The sequence below is a fragment of the Hydra viridissima genome, unplaced genomic scaffold (genome assembly GCF_058129835.1).
Source record: "Hydra viridissima isolate aposymbiotic clone 2 unplaced genomic scaffold, HvirCarnegie_v1 scaffold_3, whole genome shotgun sequence".
NCBI classification, from domain to species: domain Eukaryota; kingdom Metazoa; phylum Cnidaria; class Hydrozoa; order Anthoathecata; family Hydridae; genus Hydra; species Hydra viridissima.
In genome coordinates this window covers 3323942-3348751 of record NW_028324302.1, presented here as the reverse complement: position 1 = coordinate 3348751, position 24810 = coordinate 3323942, and the positions used below count along the sequence as shown (strand labels likewise).

Sequence of the window (24810 nt, the reverse complement as noted above, 5' to 3'; positions counted from 1 at the left end):
TTAACAAAAGTGAGGCAATGTCAAACGAAATGCAAGAGGGTACACCATACGAGCTTTTTATCGCAGAGCAGCGATAACGTTTTGCAAACCGTTTGTTTGTAACGAAAAGAATACAAAATGCGTAAATCAAGAAGCTGCATTTTTATTTTGCTTTTTACATCTTTACAAGATTTCTTCTTCTAGATTCGCAAGATCTTTTTTGTTTCTTTCGTACGCTCGTTTTTCTTCGCACAGCTTGCAAATATCAAACCCTTTTTCATCGTAAATTCGCTAAATTAAAACAAAAAAATCTTTTTCATCGTGAGTTCAATATATTAAAACAAAATACCTTGTACTAATAAAAATTCTCCTAAAATTTGTTGTTTTTTTTTACTTTGATTTTTTTTTTTTTTTTTGCATTACCAACTCGTGAATACATTTTGAATGAAGAATACCTACCTTGTTCTTAAGCGATGCAGCATAGTCTCCATACATGTTGTTTCCTCCTGCGACAAGGCCGTTTGTATAGCCTACTGCTGCTATACACACCAACAACAAAATAAAGGCAACTTTAGTTTGCATTTTGAGAAGTTCTTTCGAAGTGCTCAATGATACTAAACGAAGCGTTTTTCTGCCATTTTATATTCGTTTTTTAATGAATCTTAATTACTAACGGCAGTATTTGTTTTATACGTGTTAATTTTTTATGCCGTATTTTAACGCTTTATATTTGTCTTATTAATAAATGGCGTTTGTGTTTTTTTGTTTTTTAGAAGGAAATTTGTATAGTAAATTTAAAACGTACAATTTTTTAGAATTTTTTTTTTAAACGGCTTCTTTGAAAGTTTTATATTTGTTTGTTTTTCATCTTCAAATCTGGAAAGCAGGTAATAGTTTTTGATAGCAACAGATGATTTTCAAATGTTAAAATCACATTTGAAAAAGATGCTCTTTCTCTTAGTGCTGGAACTCATAGTTAAAAAAAAATTCAAAGTCAAAAATCTCTTTTGGTAGCTATCTAACTATTCACTATAAAATCAATCGTTCCTTTTTAAGTCAACTCTATTTTTAGTTAAATTATCAAGTTCATCATTAATTGAATGATTTAAAAAGCATTTCAACTTCACTTTTTCTTCCACAAAAAAAAAATGCACTTAAAAGTACCACCAAGACGTTCTTAAGATTTGAAATAAAAAGAATACTAAAGAGTAGGGAACAATTAAAGTTTGAAGTTTGCGATTTGAAAGAATATTTTTTTTGAAACTGTAAACTTTTGCTGACAAAAATTCCTCTTTGATCAAAATGAAAAAGGATTCATTAAAATTGCTAAAAATCACAAAGGAAAGGAGAGCGAAGGAATGCGGCCTCTGTTCCCAATTTCCAACAGCCCTGAGGAAAGGAAATCTTTAAAATTTCGCTCGCTCGTCGTTTATTGGAAGTGGAAGCTTTGGAATTGAGATTCAACTTTAAAAATGAACTCAGGAGTACGCTCTTTATCCGATCGCCCTTAATTTTTGAACTAGAGATAACAAAGAAACAACCCCGACTAAGTGTAAATTAATACTGCGCGCCATTTATTTCAAAACTTATAAGACAGAAAAGAACTTTTATGTAATCATCAAAAATTGTCACAAAATTGTTGAGAAAAGTGTAATATTGGAAAAAATTAGAGAGTTTAGAAGGAATCTTAAAATTCATAAAGAAAAATTTTCGTTTCTAAAAGACAAGGATTAAAAATATTATGCAATAAATAAATAATGTGAAATTCAAATCAAGATTCTTTACATCAAAAGTATAGAAGATTGAAAGAATATTTATGGTATTTCTTTTAGTATAAGTTCTGTAATATAAGTATCTTGGTATCAGATTTAAATAAAAAAAGAGCTTCTATAAAAGAAAATTATTTAGTTTTTATTTTTAGGTATCAAGCAATAATAAAATACAACGAAATGAATAATAACACCTAAACGTGTAAATGACGTTTTTTTAAAGTTCACATAAAGCTAAACAAATGAAAAGCTCGCGATGCTATTTTTCATGAGCGAAGTTTGTCAAAAAAGTTCTGTAGTTCTCTACTTTTATAACAATAGCATACCGCGTGGGGGTCGTTGAGTATATTTGACACCAGTTTTGTAAGTAAGGGCTTTACAGTAAAATGTTTTTTTTTTAAGTTTTACTTTGCATGTACCCTGTAACTGAGTCATTCTATTTAAAATTCTTTATTTAAAACTATAAAACGGATTTATTCTTCAACCTTTTTTACACTTAGAAAACATACTTTAATTCGAGTTAACTGTTTGATTTTCGCATAAAACTTCAATTTGATATAAATAGCAATGTAAATAACTTTTCTCGTCTTCAAATATCTAAAACGTTTCAAATAGGACGCAAAAAGAGAAAAGTAGACGAAAAAAAAAAACTTCAGGCATCTAAACGTTATAACACTGTAACACATTTTTACAGGTTGGTATTGTGTTTTAAATAGAGTTGCTAGCTTCGTTCAAGCCGAAAAAATCGAGTTTTTTTGGAAGATTTGCCGAGTTCGAAGCTTTTACATAAAAAAAATTGGAAAATAATTTCTTCCTTTCCTTTTAAGCGAGAAGATCGAGCTTCGAACTCTGCAGTTCTCCCAAAAAGCTTGACCTTTTCAGCTCCAGCCAGCAGCTCTAGTTCTAAAATAAACCCATTTTTCAAGTGTTAAGTTCATCACGATTTTTCGACTGGTAAAAAAAAGCTAATCTTGCATTTTGCATTTTTAATTCAGACCACCAGAGGACAATAAAGAAAACAGACCAAATAGAAAAGTTTACGATAAAGTGAATACTAGTTATTGCATTAAGCAAGTCAAATATTTAGTGCTGAGCAGCACAATTTAAGAATAAACCCAAAAATAAGAAATATTTTCAAGAAATTTTCAAATTGAATTTGTTTATACTAATAAGCAGGCTTTTACAAAATTGCGGTTCAAGAAACTGGTGAGCTGAATTGCACACTGTCTTCTTTAATCTTGAGCCGGATCACGACCCTATATTTCACATATTCAAAAATCCGGATCACGATAATGATTTTTGGACTCCTTTTGACGAAACCTGACAAAATTTATCTTCACAAAAAAGTTTTTAATTTGGAAAGATGTTTGAAACCAATTAAGTTATTTTTTTTATATATATTTGCTGTTGCTTTAAACTTCTTTTATCAATAGGTTTTTTTTTTCTGACATCTGTATGAGGGTTTTATAAATGCAGAGGTTCAAAAATGTGGTATTTAAATAAAATCAATATTCAAGAGCATTATTAAAGAAAACTTTGGAGAAGAAGTTAGTTTTTTAAAAATTATCCAGAAAAAGTTTCATAACCCATGTAATTAAATATTTTACATGTAAAAATATAAGGGAATTGAAAATGGTCTTTAGTCCCATAAAATATTTTTTCAAAAAAAGATGCATGATACTCTTCCTTGAAAAAAGTTTGCTCCGTAATTCTTTTTAAAAAATCTGATTAAATAAAACTCGGTCGACTAAAGGCGTAAAAAAAGATATCCAATCGGAAAATGGAACTTCGGCTTTAAAACTCATTTATAATTGGCGAATATTTTAATCTTTTTATGATCAGGGTGACGAAGCTAAAATGAATAAATAAAACTCACGAGTTTATTCCGTGAGCTATCTAAATACTGTTTCGGAACTACACAGGGAGCTCGTCTTAAAATTAACCAAGTATGGCTGATATTACCATTACTCTACCAAAAGAATATGGTTATGTTGTTCTTACATTTTTCTTGAGCATTGTTATGCTAACGTACTTCACGATTAAAGTTGTTAATGCGAGAAAAAAGTACAACGTCCAGGTAATGCCCCAAATTTTAATTTCTAAGTCTAATCGTAAATAATACTAAAAGGTTTTCAAATTTACGTGGTATTTGATATTAAATCAGACGTATTGTATATTATACGTTTTTTCAAGTATAGTAAATGCTGTAGTTACTGGATTTAGCCAAAAAGTTATTTAAGAGATAATGATGAAATTTTAGGGTTTTCTATATCCAATGTGTTTTCTATATCCAAAAAAGTGAATAATACGTGGCTTTTAAAAACTCTACTCTGAATCTACTACTCTGAATAAAATTTCATCAAAAATAAAAATTATTACACTTTTTCTTTGGATATTTCCTAGGATTATTTTGGTCAGCTAACTGATTTATACACTGATTTATTTACACCAACTTGCCGAATGCTTGTATCTGGTGCAGTTTTTTTTTTTTTTTTTTTTTGTAGTAGTAGTAGTTTTAAAAAAGAATTATCATTGTAGCCTAACTATAATAAAAAATGTTCTGCATTTATTAGTTTTTACAAAAGCTGAAATTTGCTGGTGCATTATATTTCTTTGTTCTCATCATTGAAAAAAAAAAAAAAAAATCACATTGAAACAAATATATTCAAAAAGTAATTAAACTTGTGGCATATTACAAACTAATATAATGCTTTTCTCTCATAAATCTTCTCTGGTTTCTTTTACTATCAGAAACCAAAACAACTAATGTTAACATGTTTTGTGATATTTGGTAGTCCATGAAAGCAATAAAATGCCAAAATCTAAACAATGGAAAGAAATCATTCTTTCTATTTTAAAAATATTTTTGAGGTATGATTTTTGTTTTTTAAATTGTTTTTGTGGAATGGTTTTTGTTTTTTTTTTTTTGTTTTTAATGAGATTTTTAAATGGTTGCTTGGCAACTTTTGATTTAATAACAATTTTATACATATGAAGAGAAATATTTTGAAAGACCAGATATGAGAAATATTGAACGCTCACTAGTAAATCACTTTGAACCATGCTAACAATCCAAACAAATTATAGTATTAGTTAAAAATTCTTTTGAAAAAAATTATTTATTTTTAAATTCTAAACGAAGTAGCTGACTTAGTTTGGTCTTGTATCTGGTAAAAATTACTTAAACCATACATACAAGCTATTACTGAAATTACACTGCACTTAAATTGAAATAATTTTCAGTTGAAAAATAATTGGATCATTGAAAGTATTCATTAAAATTGTCTCACTTATCTAAACTCTCACTTACTCTTATAACAAAAAATTTTTTTACGAAAAATCTCCTGTATAATAATTATACCTGAGTTAACTTTAAATTATTTTTACATTTATATTTTTTATTTTACATTGTGAAAAAATTTTAAGTATGAGTTAACAATTTTTTGGTTATTGAAAAAAGACAATTTTTTTTTTTCTTCTCTATTGCCTCTTCTGCTTGTCTTTTACCTAAATTTTTTTAGTTTGATAATTATAAACTTGGAAATCAGTTGCTGAATCAAAATTGCTGAAACACAACTTTCTCAAAATAAATTTTCCTTTTAAATAAAACTATAAAAGCATTTTCAAAAAAATATAAAAACAAGTTCAAATTCTCAAATTCAAGGGGTTGACTTAGAGATGGGAAAAGAACCGAACCCGAACCGAATGAACCGAACTAGAACCTTATTTATGACAGAACCGAACCGAACCCGAACTTTACTTGTTACCAAACCGAACTGAACCCGAACTTTAAAACTGTTGGGAACGAACCAAATTAAACCAACTGTCCTTACCCTAACCAAGCCAAATTCGTTTGAAAATGTGAAAATTTTGCAATTTGCACATCACTACAATGCATAACATAATACAAAACATAACACATAACCTAATGTGTAACATACCGCGAATTTAGAATTATTTTGTTCTATCTCTCATTTTAAGTGTTGGGAGAAAATGAGTTAGTAATTTTAGTAAGTAATAATTACTTTTAAAATATATTTTATTTTTTAAATTTTTTTCTAAATAATTTGTTTAAATCAAAATTATTTAAACCATAAGTTATTATTTCTTTAAAGACTAAGCTAAACTTTTGACAGTAGGCTACTTAAGCTACCATTATCTGTGTTCAGAAAGTTACTGCTTTAATGTTTTGTGCACTTTAACTGCAGCTATTAGCAACTGCATTGTTTTTTGAACTTTTGAACTTGCAGTATAAAAGCATTGCAAATTATTTCAAATTATTTGCAATGATTTAACTACTTAATACAACTTTAATTTATTTGTGTTTTATCATTGTGAATGTAAAGCTTTGTAACTAATAAAAAAACAGTTGTGTTGATACCGAACCGAACCGAACCCGAGCTAAGCTTAAGACCGAACCGAACCAAACTCAAACATTAGATATAATCGAACCAAACCGAACCCGAACTTTAAAAAAAGGGTTCGATTCCCATCTCTAGGTTGACTATTATATCCTTAAAGGTAATTGTGATTTACAAAACTGATAAGTTAATTGTATACTTCGCAAATGTAAATGTAATAGATTTACAAAAATTTATTTGGGTTCATGTCAAAAACTCATCTGTAATATTAAAGTTTTTAGTTACACTACTGATATATATTAGCTGTGAATTTATATGATAACCATTGTGCTATTGATAAATATGGCTCTCTACCATTATTTAATCTAACAGTCTTTAACAGTTCAATTAAGCAGAGGTCTGTTTTTTTCTTAGTATCCAACCTTGTATGCCAAAGATGATACTAAAGAGGGCAAAATTTTTAATTGCCACCAAAGAGTTCATCAAAACACGTAATGTTTGTTGTTGTCCTTCTGTTGTTTGTTTTCAGAATTATTTTTCATTTTCAGTTAAAAATAGTAAATAGATTAAAAATTTTGTAAAATAATCTGTTTTTAGCTTATGAAAGTTTAAAAATTTGTGTTTTCAGACTTGAAGTTTATACATCAACTATCCTTTGCTTGCTTATTGGAGGAATTCAGCACCCGGTAACTTTGATTAAGTTTTAGATATTACATATTGATCGTGAATGAATTAAATGTGAAACTAATACTTGAATAAAAATTTCTTCTTTTTTAAAAAAGTATTTTCTGAAACTTGTACTTAGGTCATTTCTGCAGTCTCAGGAGTGGTTTGGATTATATCTAGAATAGTTTATGCCCAGGGATATTACACCGGCAGTAAGTTGTGTTTTTCACTTTTTAAACCAAAAATTCTTTTTAATGCATTAACTTATAGTAAAAAATATTTTTGACATTTATATTGATCTTTAAAATAATTTTGACAATTATACAGAGTTCCAGGATATTTATACAGATTTCCAGGATATCTTTGACATTTATACCAATATCAGAATATTTTTGACATTTAACTTAAATGACATCTACTCTAATGTTTTGTATGAAGTTTTAAACTCTTTTTCTATGTTCTAAGTTTTATTTGTACTGAGTTTGCACTCTGATGTTTGTGTTAAGTTTTGTTGTGGCATTTAAAGATAAAAAGATAATAAGTTTTAAGCATCCAATAAAAATCTGGGAAAAGTAATTCTAAAATAAAAAATCTTTTTTTTTTTTCCTTGTAAAAAGGTCTTTAAAAAATATCTCTTTTAAGGCAATTTATTTTAAACGCTTGGTTATTGATGTTTTAAAAAGCTGTTGCATCCTAAAATAATTTAAATGCCTAATTAGTTTTAAAATTTTGTTGAAGTTTTGTTTTAATTGAAATTAAAATTTAAAAAAGTTTGTCGATTGATGAAAAAAAAACCTTGCAGATGTGTGAACCAGGTATATACTCAGTGTATGTTTTAGACATAGGACTTAATAAATCGTCTATTGACAAGTAAAACTCATTAAGTGACACTGCAGCTAATTTGAGATAATCAAGTTTTAGTTTACTTTATTAAAGTTCCATTTATCGAGATATTAATGTGATATCTCTAGATAAAGTACTACTATTTCGGATTAATTTACACACTTAGTGACTTTTTCTTGCAATATGTTGTTAATATTTGGGCATCACAGTGTATAAAAGTCAATTTCCCATAAAACTGTACATGAGTTTTGTCAACTGACGAAATATTTTTTAAAAATTTTTGTATAAGTCATTTAAAATAAATCTAATTTTCTGAAGTTCATTAAAATAGAACTCTTTATGCGTTTAGAAAACTGCCAGGTTTTCGGTGTGGCATGTTTACATTTGTATGTAAAATTGTTATTTAAAATTTTTTGAAATCGAATTAAATCGGTTCTAAACGAATAGCAACTCTGCGTAATGTCTTGAAGCAAGATAGCATAAGGTTTGCAAGGTATCGCAATTTTTTTCTGAAATCCTGTCAATTTGTATGTCTAAATATACACATTTTAAACTAGAGCTATTTTAAATACCTTATATTTTAAATACATTTCCAGAAATTGTTTTTTTTTTGTTAATCTGTTAATAACATCTTTATATAAGGTAAGTATGGGTATTAAGGCCCGGCGGGTAATAAGGCCCACTAATCAAAAGCTAGGGAAAAAATAAATTGTGAAACTTTTTTTCGACATTAAAATATTAGAGTTATCTGGTTTTATCACTGGCAGCAAAAAAAAAATCAGCATTTCTTTACCGCGCATTCGACAAAGGTGGGCCTTAATACCTATACTTACCTTAATCCAATATATTTAACGAAGTAATTTAACAAAGATATTTTTAATAACATACTTGTTAAAATAAGCTATACTGTAAGGTTATTATTGCGTCCTTAAGAAGAGATTTATTTCTTCACTTCACTAATTTAAGGTTTTAATTCTTCATTTAGTAAAATGTAAATTACCTCCAAATATTATGCATTTAAACTATTTCCGTGTGCAATATGACGTAATCAAGTTTAAAACAATGGCAAGTTTTGTGCTTGCTTATTTTTCTAGGATGACTTTCTGCAAAACATGCTGCATTTTATATCCTTTCGAAAGCCAACTTCGGATAAGAAATTCTGGACCCGATATACATTATATCTAGTGTCGGAAATTTTTCTCCGAAGTGGATAACTTCTAGATTGTAATCTTACGTTAATTTTTCTTGTATTTCAGTACCAGCAAAACGTATGTGGGGAAGCTTTGGTTACATCTTTTTATTTACATTGTATGGTACAACAATATCTTTTGCGCTGCATCTTCTTCAACTAGTGTGAACTCATCATTTTTTTAGCATCTACCGTCTAAAATCAAGTCTTTGACTTTTGACAATTTGATTTTTTGTGACATTTATCAGCAGATTTTTTAAAATTGTTTTTAATTCTTATTTTTCCTCTTAAATTCTTTTAATCAATCAGTATTATAATATAGCATCACTGCTAATTGCTTTGTCAGACTGTTGCTAAGTTCCAATATAACTTAAAGAAAAGCAGCTATTTTTGTACTAAAATCCCCTTTTTCTTCTCTTTTTTTTTTAACAGTATCTGTAGGCGGGTTAGATTTTTATAGATTTCAAGGCGGTTAATCAAATTAAAATGGCAATAGGGACACAAAGGTCACTAACATTTATTGTAGTAAAAAAGCTACCACCGATGAAACTGCCACCAAATAATGACAACGTCCGTTAACGAACTGTGTGAATAATTATCTAATAAATTGCGCGTGAAGGAGCGGCCAACATCTGTCGTTAACGTTCGCTTCTGGTTATTTCTAGTGACCAATTAATTTACAGAAATCAATGACGAAGAGTCTATTACTATTAGGGGAACCATAAGTAATCAACTACTTTTAGTGTGAAGTATGCTTCAGGTTAGCTCAGAGCGTGAATGCAAAGAGATGTGTTTTATTGCGCAATTTAATATCTGTGACCTTGAATTTAATGACTAAAGTGAATTTAAACGTTTTTATTACTCTGGTGTAAAATAGCGGACAATCAACCAACTGAAGAATATTTACGTCTCATTTTTGATCAGGTGTCAGTGCAACAGTTACAACAACAAAAATTTGTGATGTGTATGGAGACGTATTGAAGGTCAATAAGTGCCAATATTGATTTAAAAAATTTTTAAATAGTAATCTTGACTTGCCTGATGGCGATCGAGGTGGGCGTCCAATAAGTTTTAATAATGACGTTTTAAAAATGTTGTGGAAACGAATCCCAAACTGAGTATCCAGGATATAGCAAACACTCTTCAAACTACTCGGTTAATAATTCAAGAAATCGGGAAGGTTTACAGGGAGGGTATATGGGTCCCACACTATTGTCTGAGATAAATAAAGATCATCGGCGTACAATTTGCACATCTTTTGTGCAGAGAAAGAAGTAAGCCGTTTTTACGAAGGATTGTTACTGGTGACGAGAAATGGGTCTTGTACCGCACCAAAAAGCGCACCAAACAATGGCATTCTCCGAATCAACGAGGTATACCCACCTCTAAACCATCCCTTACTTTAAAGAAAGTGTTACTGTGCGTTTAGTGAGACTGTGGAGGCATAATCCATTTTGAACTATTGAAACCAAGAGAAACAATTACGGCTGAATTGCCAACAATTGGATAGATTGCACAACCAATTGTTGGTAAAACGACCAGGTTTGGTCAACCTAAAAGGATTAATATTGCAACATGATAACGCCCGGCCGCACGCTGCAAAATTAACCCAAGAAAAAGTAAGGCAGCTAAACTGGGAGGTTTTACCACATCCTCCATTTTCTCCAGACATAGCACCATTCGATTTTCATTTATTCCGTTCCGTGGAACATTACCTAAAGAATAAAAATATTAAAAATGTCGATGATCGAACCTAGAAGAATACTTTTCTTTAAAAGAAACTAAATTTTATAAACAGTGAATTGAAACTCTACCAACAAGATGGCAAATGGTCATTGATAACGATGGAATAATTGATTAAAAATGAAATTAAATGAAGACTCCACGGGAAGAAACGGCAGGGTCACATTTTGAAAGTTTCGACTTTTTATACTTTCTAGCTTTACTAACCATAATAGCATATTTTGTATTTGAATTCAAATCAAATAAATGATTTGATGCATATTTAAAGTTTTTCTAAATTTTCCTAAAACTTCGAAACTTATAAAGGTTTAAAAGTTTAATAATGATTTATCTCAAAATGAAAAAATGTGACCCTGCCGTTTCTTCCCGTGGTGTCTTCAAATGTAATTAAATTCTTTTTTTTGGTTGCCACTTAAATAACTGATTACTTACGGGTACTCCTAATATTGGACTGTCAGCAAGTAGAAACGATTTATTTATGCTGACATGGTTTTTTTTTACCTTATGTGATAACTGTCAGAAATAAGTAATAAGCATAATCGATTGAATGCTGATTGCCGCGATCGTTACGGTTTAAATAATGTTGTATACGGTTTTTCTGTCTCTAATATGGTTAAAACCTTAGCGCATATCGCAGTTTGGTTATTCGATTTTTCACGAATGTTAACGATTAAAATAAATTTTTTTCTATAAGTTAATTAAAATCTAATTTTCTGAAGTTCATTAAAATAGAACTCTTTATGCGTTTAAAACACTGCTAGGTTTTCGGTGTGGCCATGTTTACATTTGTTTGTAAAATTGTTATTTAAATTTGTTAAAATCGAATTAAATCGCTTTTAATCAAACAGCAACTCTGCGCAATATTTTCTAATATCCTGTAAATTTGTATGTCTAAATATACAAATTGTTTTAAATTAGAGTTATTTCAAATGATTTATACGTAAATTTTTATTTAATCTTTACAAATCATAATAATCGAATAACCAAACTGCGGTGCCTAATGAACAGGGCCCGTCTTATAAAAACTATCAATATGACATTTACGATTTATCCCCGATAGAAATTAATGTGTAAATGATTTATCAGTAATTAAGAAAGTAAAAAAATGATTATTATTAATATAACATTTGTATTATTAAAAAAAATATTAACATAATTTGGCATTGGAAGAATGCTAAATTTAGAATTTGTTATAAATATTAGACTGATGGTTTTTATGAAACGAATCTTTTCGATTAAATGGTCGTAAGAAGCAACCGCAGGCGAGTCTTAAGATTAACCACTGAATCATTTAAAGAATGTCTGATAACTTGGTCAAATAAGTCTATGAAGTTAAGCCTTTGCTTACTCGCTGTATAAACTGTAATTAGGTTGTGGGGAATTACAAAAAAATAAAAAAAAGTGCACCCGTAAACAGAATTTGATGATTAGAACTTGTATACAATGGCTTCTTATATTTAAGTTAAACTGTAAATTATACGAGAAGAATTCATATCCTAATAGTTCTTTTTAAAAATCAATTTTTTTAAATAAAACGTTTTACGGTAAATGCTTCAGAAAAATTAATCTGAAATCTCGTCTTGGCGACAGTCACCTTTATAGGCAGTTTTTTAAGAATTGCTGTGAAATGTAATGGCTTTGTTTATTTTTGACATTTAATAATCTGCTGTATTAAGTGAGCATGATGGGCGGGAAAACATTAATATGTACAAAATATGTATTTGATAAAAAGAATTTTCTCATTTAATAAAAAAAAACTTTTGATTTAGGTAAACAAAATTTAGTTTCATAGGCTGTTTCCTACAATATCAATAGGGTTGAACAGCTTTCACATCTCTCAACTCAAGAATCCATCGAAAACTTTAGAAATTGAACCAAAATATGTTATTAAGTAAAACGGAGCCAAAGTTATCGAATATAAAATAAATTTGGTCCGGAGATTTACAATCAGAAGAGAAAGTTAATTTGAGCATATTGAGACTAAAATTGTTGAATTTGTCGGCCTCGCAAATATTTTTATATTGGACAAGAGCTAAACTTCAAAAATTAACTATATATTTTCAAGTTTACCCCTGTTAGGTAGAACAAATTGCCGACATGTCAGTAATATGCTGACTAACACATTTTTCGACTGAACCATCTTAAAATCTTATGGAAACTTCACTAATTGTTAGAAAGAAATAAAACAAACAAAAAGATAAAGAAAATAAACGAATGGATTCAGTTTTGTTCGAATCAGAATATGGATACGTTGTTTTGACTTTTTTTATTACTGTTTTACTGAGTACTTAAAGATAAGAGTTTTTCTTGTTGAAAAAAAGTTGAGTACTCAGATGGATTTTGTTAAAAGTAATGTAATGTTAAATAGTAGTACCATGTAGTAGTAATAATATATTAACCAATATAAGTATGTATATGATATTTGGATAATATATTGGTTATATACATAGGCGCCGAGTTCACGGGGGCAACAGGGGCAGTGGCCCCCCTGGAAACTTATACTAATAATATATTATCACAGATTATCATTAGGGCGAGAGTATCTATTCGCCTCCGTAATAATCCGTGATTATATATAATTAGTATAAATTTCTGGGGGGGTCACTGCCCCTGTTGCCCCCGTGAACTCGGCGCCTATGGTTATATATCAAATGTAATGCTATATTTTTCTACTGTCTAGATTCTTGTCTCACTAAAAATGGATTTAAAGATGGAAATGTGTACATATGTTATCAGCGTGCTCTTAAAAATACGTATGTTTTATATAGATAAGAAAATGTATGTGTGTGTCTGTCTGTTTGTGTGTAAATGTATGCATGTATGCCTATATGTTTGTGTGTGTTTATGTGTGTGTCTATAAATTGCTGTTATTGGTCACTTTATGAAATTTTCAGATTGGAGATATGTGCACCAGCAGTTTTCTGTTTACTGGTAGGAGGTATTAAGCACCCAGTATGTATAAGTCTTAATATATATTGTACATAAATACTGTTATTTATTCTATATATTTAACTTCTTTTTTTTTTCTCCTAATTTCCTTACACTGTCTTATATAATAAAAGAATTCTAGTGCCTGTCAATATGCTTTCTAATTCAGTTTTTATGGATTTTAACTAGAATTGCATATGCACATGATTATTATACTGATAGTAAGTTTTACACCAACTAGTTTTCAAAAAGAAAAATGTTTTTAAAAATTCATTTTAACACTCATTTAATGAATTAAGAAGGATCCATATCATTTAAGGAATTTTATCAAATTCAGTTCTGGTGCTGAAATAAAACATTCTTGTGATTAGTTAATCTTGCAACTTACATACATACATACATACATACATACATACATACATACATACATACATACATACATACATACATACATACATACATACATACATACATACATACATACATACATACATACATACATACATACATACATACATACATACATACATACATACATACATACATACATACATACATACATACATACATACATACATACATACATACATACATACATACATACATACATACATACATACATACATACATACATACATACATACATACATACATACATACATACATACATACATACATACATACATATTTCTTTCCTTCTTTCTTTTTTTCTTTCTTTCTTTAAGATCCAAAAAATCATGAATGGGGAAACTTTAGCTTTATCTTTATTTTGGCAATGTGTGGTGCTACACTCTCTTTCTCGTTGGATGTTCTCAAAATCCTTGGATAAGCTGCTTTGCTAGAGAATATCTCGATAATCCAGTTTTTTTTTTAAATGTTTATTTTAAAAAGTGAGGTTTAAAAAGAAATTTTTCTTCAAGTATAAAATTCAAATATAAATGATCTTGTAAATACTTTTGTAAATATAAATATTCTTATAAAAATTTTTGTAAATTGACTTTAGCAGGGAAATTTTGTTTTACTGAACGTATATTATAGAGTTTAATCAGACTTAATTTTGTAATGTGTTCAATAAAAAATTGAATAATCTTTAAGTGTTTATGTTTATTATCCTATAAATAAGGATAGACATATGAAATCTAACTACATTAAAAAAAAAATTATTAAAAAAACAAATTCAATCTTATTTAAAAAGAGTAATCTTTTTAGTACAATTTTTTGCGTGAAAATAGTCCGTTCCTTTTTTTTTTGTACAATGAAAGGTTCAAGACAACATGAGTTATTCAAAATGTACTAGTTTCAAACTTGAGATTTATTGAGAATTATTAACCTTGAAACCCTGCCATAGCTATTATTACAACCAGTTTTTGTTACGCTGAATAGGAGTAAACTGCTAAACGTGCAAGTTAATTAATGTTGATTGATGTGAACGTCAACAACTTAAGAATGGTATTTTTTTTTTTTTTTTGGAAATAAGATCGGGAATAAACTCTGCCAAATAGTTTTTTGTATTATTACTGTAGTTCTAAAGCCCAGACCAATACGTATCGAAATCATTTGAAGCTTCTTGACTCTTTCTTTTTCGTGAAGTTCTTTTCTTTGCATAATTGACTTTGTTAGTTTCATTTATTTTTTTTCCGACTAAATTTTTTTTTTTTTTTTTTTTTTTTTGAATCTATCATAATTGACTTATCTAGTGGTACTTCTTTCGGTCATGTATCTTGGCTGGGCCCCTCAAAGTAAAGTTCCCCGTTTCTAGATTATAAAATCTAGGATGTCTGCTGCATATCGGTTTGATAAATGATAGTCTTTTAGACATCTGCGCGTGTTTGTTTAAAAAAAAATTGAAAAAATCTTAATTTTGATTATTTTAAAAATGATGCTTATGTTGATTGCAGTTACGTATTAAAAAACGGAAGTAGAAAATGATACTAGTAATATATAATTTATTATAATTTATTATAATTTATTGATACCCTTTAAAACATGAAGTAAAACAGCTAACAATAAATTTCAATTTTCGACTTTTTTTTTTTACATTATTTACACCTATTAAAATAAATTTAAGAATATCTTTTCCCAAAGTAAGAATTTTTAATTTTTAAAGAACCTTCTTCTGGTTATGCTTTCCGTTTTCTTCCACCACTAGAAAATGATGACAGGATTAGAAACTTGGCTCTATTTTTTACTTTGGAGCTCTTCAGATTATGTTGGAGGTTACCATCTTTCTGTAACGCGAGTAAGTATCCAGTTAAATCATTGCGGTATATTGCCCAGCCTTCGTTATCAATTACTTCTTGGAAAAGAGTATCATTTTTTGGAAGGCTCTACAAAGAAAAAAAAAAATCTTAAAAAACGTTGTTTCTACTTCATTTTTAAGTCTCCCTAAAAAAGTTTAGTTCTAGACCATACAGCAAGTGTTTTTTGGTTGTTGTTTTTTTTTTGTTTAATACAGCGCAGGGGTTGATGTTATAAAACAAATACGTACGTATTTAACACCTTGACTGCCGCATGTACAGCAGTAACATACCCCGGAACGTCGCGCCACAGTCGGCAGTTAGCGTTGTTATGCGAATTTTCTCATACTTCGCAATGAAAACTTTAATTTTCATGAAATTCGTAGTGTAAATTTTATAACATTGAACCCAGCTAAGAATGAAAACACACGGTTTTATAATTAAATGCAATAAATGTAACCTTGGCCTTAACTGTTCCGTTTTTGTCAATTGAAAGATACCATGAACCTGGTTTCCTTATGCGTTTGTAATTTACTCCAAATGATTGCACCTCAAGTTGCGCTAACAAATAAAGTGAAATTTATATATAAATATTTAACAAATATGTATAAATAAGTAAAGAATAATACAAAATTCCGCATGTTTTCAAGAAAAATAGGAATTAGTTTTTTGATAATTTAATGTCGAACATTTTTTTCCTCGTTAATACACATATTTGGATTTTCTTTCGGAAATATGAAAGGATGGTTGAATTTTATTAAGAGGTCGTGAACTAATATTTTTATGACGTATTTAGAAAAAATTTGGAAATCGGAAAAAAAAGAAAATATTTGAGTAAGATTTTAAATTTTTTTCTGTAAAAATATTTAATTGATATTCTGCTGAAACAACAATTGTCTTTTTAAAGATATTTTATGGATTTAATGACGTCATTTTGTTCCTTTCAGATTTTAATTCGCCTTTCAGATTTTTATTCGCGGCTCTTTTTTTGGTGTTGATTGTTTTAAGCAATAAAAATTCTAATCGAATTTTCGACAAAGAAAGAATTTCACTTTAAAAAATCTCTTTACTCAAACATTTATGTCAATCTAAATAAATAAAACAATTAAAATAAGTGAAATACACAAATAATAATAATAATAATAATAATAATAATAATAATAATAATAATAATAATAATAATAATAATAATAATAATAATAATAATAATAATAATAATAATAATAATAATAATAATAATAATAATAATAATAATAATAATAATAATAATAATAATAATAATAATAATAATAATAATAATAATAATAATAATAATGATAGTAATAATAATAATAATAATAATAATAATAATAATAATAATAATAATAATAATAATAATAATAATAATAATAATAATAATAATAATAATAATAATAAAAATAATAAGTGCTTCAAGACTGAAATCTTATTTACAAACAAATTAAAATCACTCGTAAGAAAATTATTTTCGAGTTTGATGAATAAACGTAAAGTTTAAGATTCATCTACACGTTACTTATTCTCTTGGAATGCGTTAAGAGGCTTGAAATTTGTCGAGCATTGAGGTTATATTTGTTATAATCCATTAGATTATTTCGATATCGTGAGACCATCGTCAACGGTACCTTTCATTTCTTGAAGAACTCAAAGAGTTTCACCAAAGAAAAAGTATTATAACCTTCCGAATTTCCTAAAGAAACTCCTATAGAAACTTGCAAAAATTTACGTTTTATGTTTGTTACAAAGGCGTTTTTGGAATTCTCATGTCAATAAAACTTTGGGAAGTTTAACAAAGGGGTTCGTTAATCTAACCCAAATTTCTACATTTGAACATTTTGTAAAATAAATAAAGTTTGAAAAAACAAATAAATTTGTAAATTAAATAAATATACTCCTAATAAATTTGTAAAACTCCAAAATAATTCTATTTTCAGTGGGCCTTACCCAATACTTTTAGTGTCAAAAATAGTTTGAAATTTTAAAAACTTTTAATTAACTGGAAGTGGTGTTGTAGCAACTGCCACTGCCATATCGCAGCTCTCTCATTATATCATATACCTCCCTCTTTATAAAACCACATATAGCAAAATCTGATGTTATAAATATAATAAAATTTGAAGTCATGCTTCGATATCTTTATCTTGAATGTTTTTTTTTAAATGAATGTAGTCTGTGAATTTATTATTTGATTTGTCTTACATATTAAAGCACCGAAAGGTCAGTTTTATCTCATGACCAAAATAATTAAAAAGCGACACGTTTTCCTAAGTCTAAAAATCAACTTAGCGCGATTCAAATTGCATTAAGTTGATTTTTCAGTCTAGCCTTTGGTTTATATAAGGATCTTACGATTAAATCTAAATTCTTTTGAAACTTGCGATATTGAAAAAATAGTAAATCCGCGAAACTAACAGAGTTCAGTTTTTGAATGGAGAATTCACGAGATAACGCAACGTGTCTTCAGTTTATTTATTTTTTCAAATAATCAACATTGATGTCGCTAAAATTGTTTTCCATTCAAACGATAATACAGAAATAATTTAATACTTATCATAGACTTACCGTCAGGTGAAGAACCATCGTGAGTTCCAGATATTTTTCCGTCATCCCCTATTGATAAAAAATAGCCTTGCTTTGAATAGAGAAGTATGTTTTTTTTGTAAGAAGGATGCTTTAAATACTTGACCATTTCATCGTTAATTAATGGTGACTTTTCATTTCTTGGTACCAAGGTGGATAAAGATTGAGAAAATTTAATGACGACATAAATAAAAATTGTCTTCTGGAAAACTCCCTCAATTAGAAGCATTGTTTTTTTAAAAATATTTTTCTAAATTTCTAAAAAAAAAAAAAATATTTCTTAATCCTAAAACTCCTGCTAAAAAATTTTTTCTAAAAAACGAAGAAACTTCAAATAAACTGAGCAAATTTCTAATAAATTAACAAAATTTCGAGTTTTAGAAAAAAATATTAAAAAAGTAATTTGAAACATTTAAAAAAAAAACATTAAAATGATAAAATTATTAAGTAATTAATACTTTTAAAGTTATAAGTGTAAATGAAGACTGCTTTTGTGCTTATATATATATATATATATATATATATATATATATATATATATATATATATATATATATATATATATATATATATATATATACATACATACATACATACATACATACATACATATATATATGTCACAAAACAGTCTTCCAATTAATAACGCTTTGTCTTAATATAAGAAAATGAACAATGGATCATAAATATCATCATAGGTAAGGGCTGTGTAATATTCTCACTTACGTAAATTCTTATAGCGGAAGTTAATTTTATACAAATGCACGCATAAAAACAAATGTTTGCCAAGTGTGAAACATTTCCTGACCATGAAAATATCAACATTGTCACTTAGTCCGCTTTAAGACAACTTTGAAGTGAGTTAAACATAGGTTTTATAAATAAGGACTGAAATATTTTGAAAGAAAACAATTTCTTTGTTGTTGCTAATCTTAAACCTTAAATCTTAAATCGTAAATAAAAAAAGGTTAAAATTGCGTTCCGCTCGGTTAAATACACACGCAACAATTCCACAAATTCACTTGAACTTATTTCCTTTGATATATACATATATGTATACATATATATATATATATATATATATATATATATATATATATATATATATATATATATATATATATATATATATATACATATATATATACATATATATGTATATATAAATATATATATATATATATATATGTATGAATACATATATGTATATATGTATATATATATATATATGTATGTGTATATGTACATAAATATATACATATACACATATATGTACATATATATGCATATATATACATATATATGTATACATATACATGCATATATATGCATATTTATACATATATATGCATACGTATGCATATATATACATACATATGTATGTATGTATGTATGTATGTATGTATGTATGTATGTATGTATGTATGTATGTATGTATGTATGTATGTATGTATGTATGTATGTATGTATGTATGTATGTATGTATGTATGTATGTATGTATGTATGTATGTATGTATGTATGTATCAATTGATCTGTGTATTTATGTATCTATTAATGTGTGAAATTGGATAATGTAAAGTTAAATCTCCATATTCTCACTTTCATACTTTAGAGAGCAGAGATCGGCATCATATTATGTATCAAAGAGTTGCAGCTGGGTAAGATGCGATTAGTTCTTCTTTTATGCAAAGGTGAAACTTCGTGTTCACGTGTTAACTCAATTAACCGTAGTAACTGATGCAAACAACAACATTTTGGTCAACTCCGCTCTTGGATAGAAATCAATAACCAATCATTTTGCAGTTACAAAAGATTGTGAAATTTTCAGCAATTAATTTTTTAACTAATGATTTTTCAACTGAATAAATTTCATGCTAAAAACTTTAAAATACCTGACGCTTTAAAGATTTTTTAAAAAGTCAAGGAATAAATAAGAAGATGAGCAGAACAGCAAGAGCCGCATTAACGGGAGAAATTGAGGATGAAAGAGGCGGGGAAAGTTTAAAGCATAAACAAAAAATAACCACTTTTCGTATGTACAAACGTACGTTGGTTAATCCCGGGGGCGGATTGAAATTTAATATGTTTAAAAAATGTTAAACAGCACAGGAGTAACTGCGTCACAAAACAAATAAGATATAAAACAGATTGCTTTATTTGGCCGTTTGTTTTAAGCCATCCACCCTTAGATTTGATAAGATAATGACTTTATTATTAAGTTTATCTTAAATTTCCGACTGATAATAGCTGTACCTTTTCGATTTATTGAGATATTGAAATCAATTGTCCAGTTTTGCAAATAATCTTAGACTATCTATAGTCTTTGCTTTCGAGCATATTTATGCTAACTCAGTTGCTTTTAGTTAATACCCAACCGGGTTTAGCTACGCAGTATTTCTTTACATCAAAGGTGCAAAAATTCTTTAGAGCTTTAAGAGCATGGAATTTGGAACTGTTTTTTTTTTAAATTTTTTTTTAATCAGAAATTAATCTTAAAATTGTTTCTTTAATAAAAATTCTAAAAAATTTTATTAAAATTTCTTTCTCAATTGAAATACGAGTATTTTGTAAAGAATAGAATTTTTGTAAGATTCTGTAAAGGCGGTCACACAAACTGTAAGGTACAAAATATTGTGATTGACAAAAGTCACTAGAAACAGAGAAGCACTAAAAGTCACAAGTCACTACAAATAACGTAAAAAAAGGAGTAAATTTTGAAAGTTCTAGGAAGTATTTCTTCGAAGAAAAAAGGCACCTGTTTTATACATTTACTCCAACTCTCACGCTATCCCACCATCACACCGACTTAACTCTAACCCCCACACCAAAGCCCAATGCCATCCCCAAAATATCTCAACAAACATCCATAAAACTTATTAATTTGTCTGACAGTTGTTATAACTACCATTCAGCTTTTAATGACTTTAAAAATTATTTACCACAATCAAGTTTAAATTATTTTGTTAATGAGCTAGTTTAGTTAATGAATTATCTGTATAATAACAACATAAAAGTGATATAACGATAATATTAATGATATTAATATTAATGTTAATGATAGTATTAGTAATTAACGACAATATATATTAAAGCATTGTGATAAAAATTGATAAGTGCAGCTCTTTTGAAGACAACTGAATAACAGAAAACAATAATAGAAGACAATAACGAAAGGCAATTACAAAAGACAATAAATAATTGGAGTAAATTAAATAATGTCCAAGTAAAAAAAGAAAAATCGCAGAAATAAATAAAAGTATAAATAAATAGAATAAATAAATAGAAGAACCCCAATAGAAGGTCTGTTATATTTTAATTTATAACTAATGTAATAGTGATATTTTTGTTTTCTTTTCTTTTTTTAATTTCAACTCTTTTTTTGAATAAGTATGAAAAATATTTAAAACAAGCTTCAAAATATGTCCGGACATCTTTTAGATAAATTAGATATATTCTTTGCAAATCTATTTAGAATAGTCACCTTTTATAACGAGCTAAGATTGATTTGCTTGTTGCAATAGCAACAAAGATTTTTTTAAGAAGAATATTGAACACATTTAATAAACCTATTTTTTTTTTTTTTTAATAAAAAGATTTCAAAAAAGTTATAAAAACAATCGTTTCCTTTTAAAAATAAAATTCGTTATTTTGCTACAACAACTACTAAATATTTTTCATTCATGAAAATTTTCAAAAAATTTAACACTAAGAGAAATATCCAAAGAAGGAAAATGCATCTTATACTTTTCCGACGAAAATTTATTGCAAAAAACACGTAAATTGGATACAAAAAACTATTAAAGTAAATCATTTGGAATAATTAGGAATAACTTTCCGGAATTGAAAATTTACGCGGTTCAAGTTAGAAAGTATACAATAAGAAGAAAAATGCACTCACAATACGTTAGGTTGTGAGATTAGCGTAAAATAAAATCTATTTTTGGGAGATTTTTCACAAAGGAACTGAAGATTCAATTCTGAGAAATTCAAAAATAGAAGTTACCTCAAAAATCTTTGGGTCTTCAATGAAAAAGCTTAACAAAGTGCTTTATGTAATTTCTATAAAGCTAAAAACTCTGCAATATATTTAAGAAACTTCTCCGAACCTTTGAAAAATTTTTTTAACAGTAAATAAAAATACCAACTCTGAATCCTATTTTTATTGTTACATATCATTTATAGATTAAATTGTCTTGAGAATTTCTGAATTTTTCAATGTGAAAGCGGAAAACATAGCCTCCATAGGAATAATAAAGCTGATTAATTTCAAAGGTCTCCTATTGTTTTTGTTGTCATAGCCACCATAAATCATTTCCTTTCCCATGATTGTAATTTCATCTGCATCTTTAAATTTTTCTTCTTCTTTAAAATTTCCATTTGTCAAACTCTTCAATAGTGTATTTAAGTAAAGAAATTGATTTGTAGCTTGAAAGAAAGACTATAATTTCGAATGGTAGGGTTCATCTTTCAAACCAAAGTAAATCAAAATACCTTTTTTAAAAAGTTTTTGCTTCAATAAAGAAGCCATTCCTCAATCGCATACCAACTTGCATATTTCTTTTATAAACGGTTCATAATATAAATTCGTTAAGTATAAAAAGAGCCTAAGCCTATAATATCTTGATTTGTTATCATAATTAGCATAGTAAATAATATCGGATTAGCATAATTATCGTCGAAATCTTTATTTATGTTAGTTGTCAAAAATGTTTATATTGTTTTTAAGTCATCAGATACCGATATTTACGATACCGACATATGTTAATATGTCCGGAAAAGCTTCCTTTTCCACCGTTTTGCTAAGAATTGTTGTCGGAAAGCCGTACAGAGGAGGAGGAGGAGGAGGATACTTGCCAATCACAAGGTTGGCTTCATTTATTCTTTAAAAGTCAATCAGTAAAAAGGGGTGTTAAAGTGCTTTTTATCCTTTTAGCATAGAACAAATTTGTCATGATAAAATTGTTAATCAAAAGAAAAAAATAGTTAAAAAAAAAATCTGCTAAAATTTGATTATTAGCATCTGCTTTCTGCTAGAAACTTTACTTCGAGTGATCTTAAAACATATAAAAAAGTAAAGTTTCCTGTCTTAAAAACAGTGAAACAGAAAAAAGTGAAAACTGTTTTTAACAATGGAAAGTCATAATTCACTTCGGTATTTTTCGGTCAGAGGGGTTTCAAACCTTTTTTTCGGTTACCGGTGTAATATATCAAAGTTCACAAACTTTTTAAATTTCTTTTATAATTTCTTAGTTGTAAAGAAACTCATGTGTAAAAAATCCGCACAAAGAACGACAAAACGACAAAACGAAGCCCGCACAAAGAACGACAAAAAGTTTTTTTTTATATTATTACGGTTTTCTAGGGAATCTTTTAACACCAATAAAAAAAAATCCATTTGAAATGCTGTTTGACATTTTTTGTGATGTTCATGAATATTCAAATAATTTTTGGTAAGAGAGAGTTTTACGAAATACAAATGAGTTTTATTGAAAAACTTTTTAACCATCAAATGAGACTTAAAAAAGAAGGGAAAATGTCTTTATTAAATCATTACCAACCTATTTTTGTTTAAATCTATTTTTGTTTAAACCTATTTTTGTTTAAACCTATTTTGGTTGATATGGCTACAGCAAAAAATAGGTTTAAACAAAATTAGGTTAGTATTGATATAATGATTAAGCAGCGACTAGGTACGAAGTTGGACGAAGTCAGCTTGAAAAAAATTGTTTTTATCTATTATTTGTTGAACTCAAAGTTATAGCAGGATTTATTCGGTCTATTGCTTCTTTTAGCTTTATTCAGCTCCTTTGAACTTTATTATGCGAAGAGATTTGAAGACAAATAAACTTTCATAATAACACCCCGAAACCACTTACTTTGGTACAATTTTTTTCTTTTTTTATTAAAACGTTTTTAATCAAAAGTTATACAAAACTGTGTGTGCGTGCGTGTGCGTGTGTGTGCGTGTGCGTGTGTATGCGTGTGTGTATGTGTGTATATACTTTTTACGTCTTAAATCTGTTCGTTCAAACATACACACAAATTTTTTCAATACTTTTAATTCGTACAATTTTTTTCACTTAAAATATTAAAATTAACAGTTATTTTTACTAAAATGTTGGCCAACTGCTTATTTACATGGCAAAAATTCTTTTGTCCACTATATTTGCAAAACCACACGAGTTAATTTATAGAATCCTAAAAAAAAAAAATTTGTCAGAATCACATTTTGCTTATTATTTCTTAACAGTAGAAAACTTTAATTCTTTAAGATTAAAAAAGAAAATGAAAGAGATTAAATGACAATCTCTCAGCTTACCATTCGTCTCCACTTTTTAGCTTACGCACTCAAAAATGATTTGCAATTTAAATATCTCGTTTGCCTTTTTCCGTTTTTTACAAATTTTTTCCTTTTTTTAAAATATTAGAAAAACTTCAATCATAAACTAATGAAGACCCGTGCAATTTTTTGCGCCTAACGCCAAAGAGAAAACC

General features: G+C 27.9%; 2 protein-coding genes and 1 long non-coding RNA gene across 3 annotated transcripts; 1 reads left to right on the top strand and 2 right to left on the bottom strand.

Annotated features, from left to right (window-relative positions):
• Positions 1-122: 122 nt before the first annotated feature.
• LOC149890617 (uncharacterized) lies at positions 123-611 on the bottom strand. Its single transcript, XR_016451139.1, has 2 exons — positions 439-611; positions 123-270 (listed from the first exon to the last, which is right to left on the bottom strand). It is a non-coding gene; the product is annotated as an uncharacterized LOC149890617 (long non-coding RNA).
• A 2937-nt stretch (positions 612-3548) lies between these two features.
• LOC149890616 (glutathione S-transferase 3, mitochondrial-like) lies at positions 3549-9190 on the top strand. The gene is made up of 5 exons (XM_090083091.1): positions 3549-3825; positions 6524-6600; positions 6738-6795; positions 6915-6987; positions 8875-9190. The coding sequence occupies exons 1-5, from the start codon at positions 3697-3699 to the stop codon at positions 8973-8975; spliced, it is 438 nt and encodes a 145-aa protein (XP_089939217.1). The 5' UTR covers positions 3549-3696; the 3' UTR covers positions 8976-9190.
• Positions 9191-15410: 6220 nt separating this feature from the next.
• On the bottom strand, positions 15411-18572 carry LOC145180225 (fibroblast growth factor 1-like). Its single transcript, XM_080055080.2, has 3 exons — positions 18296-18572; positions 16176-16276; positions 15411-15805 (listed from the first exon to the last, which is right to left on the bottom strand). The coding sequence occupies exons 1-3, from the start codon at positions 18540-18542 to the stop codon at positions 15599-15601; spliced, it is 555 nt and encodes a 184-aa protein (XP_079911206.2). The 5' UTR covers positions 18543-18572; the 3' UTR covers positions 15411-15598.
• Positions 18573-24810: the final 6238 nt, after the last annotated feature.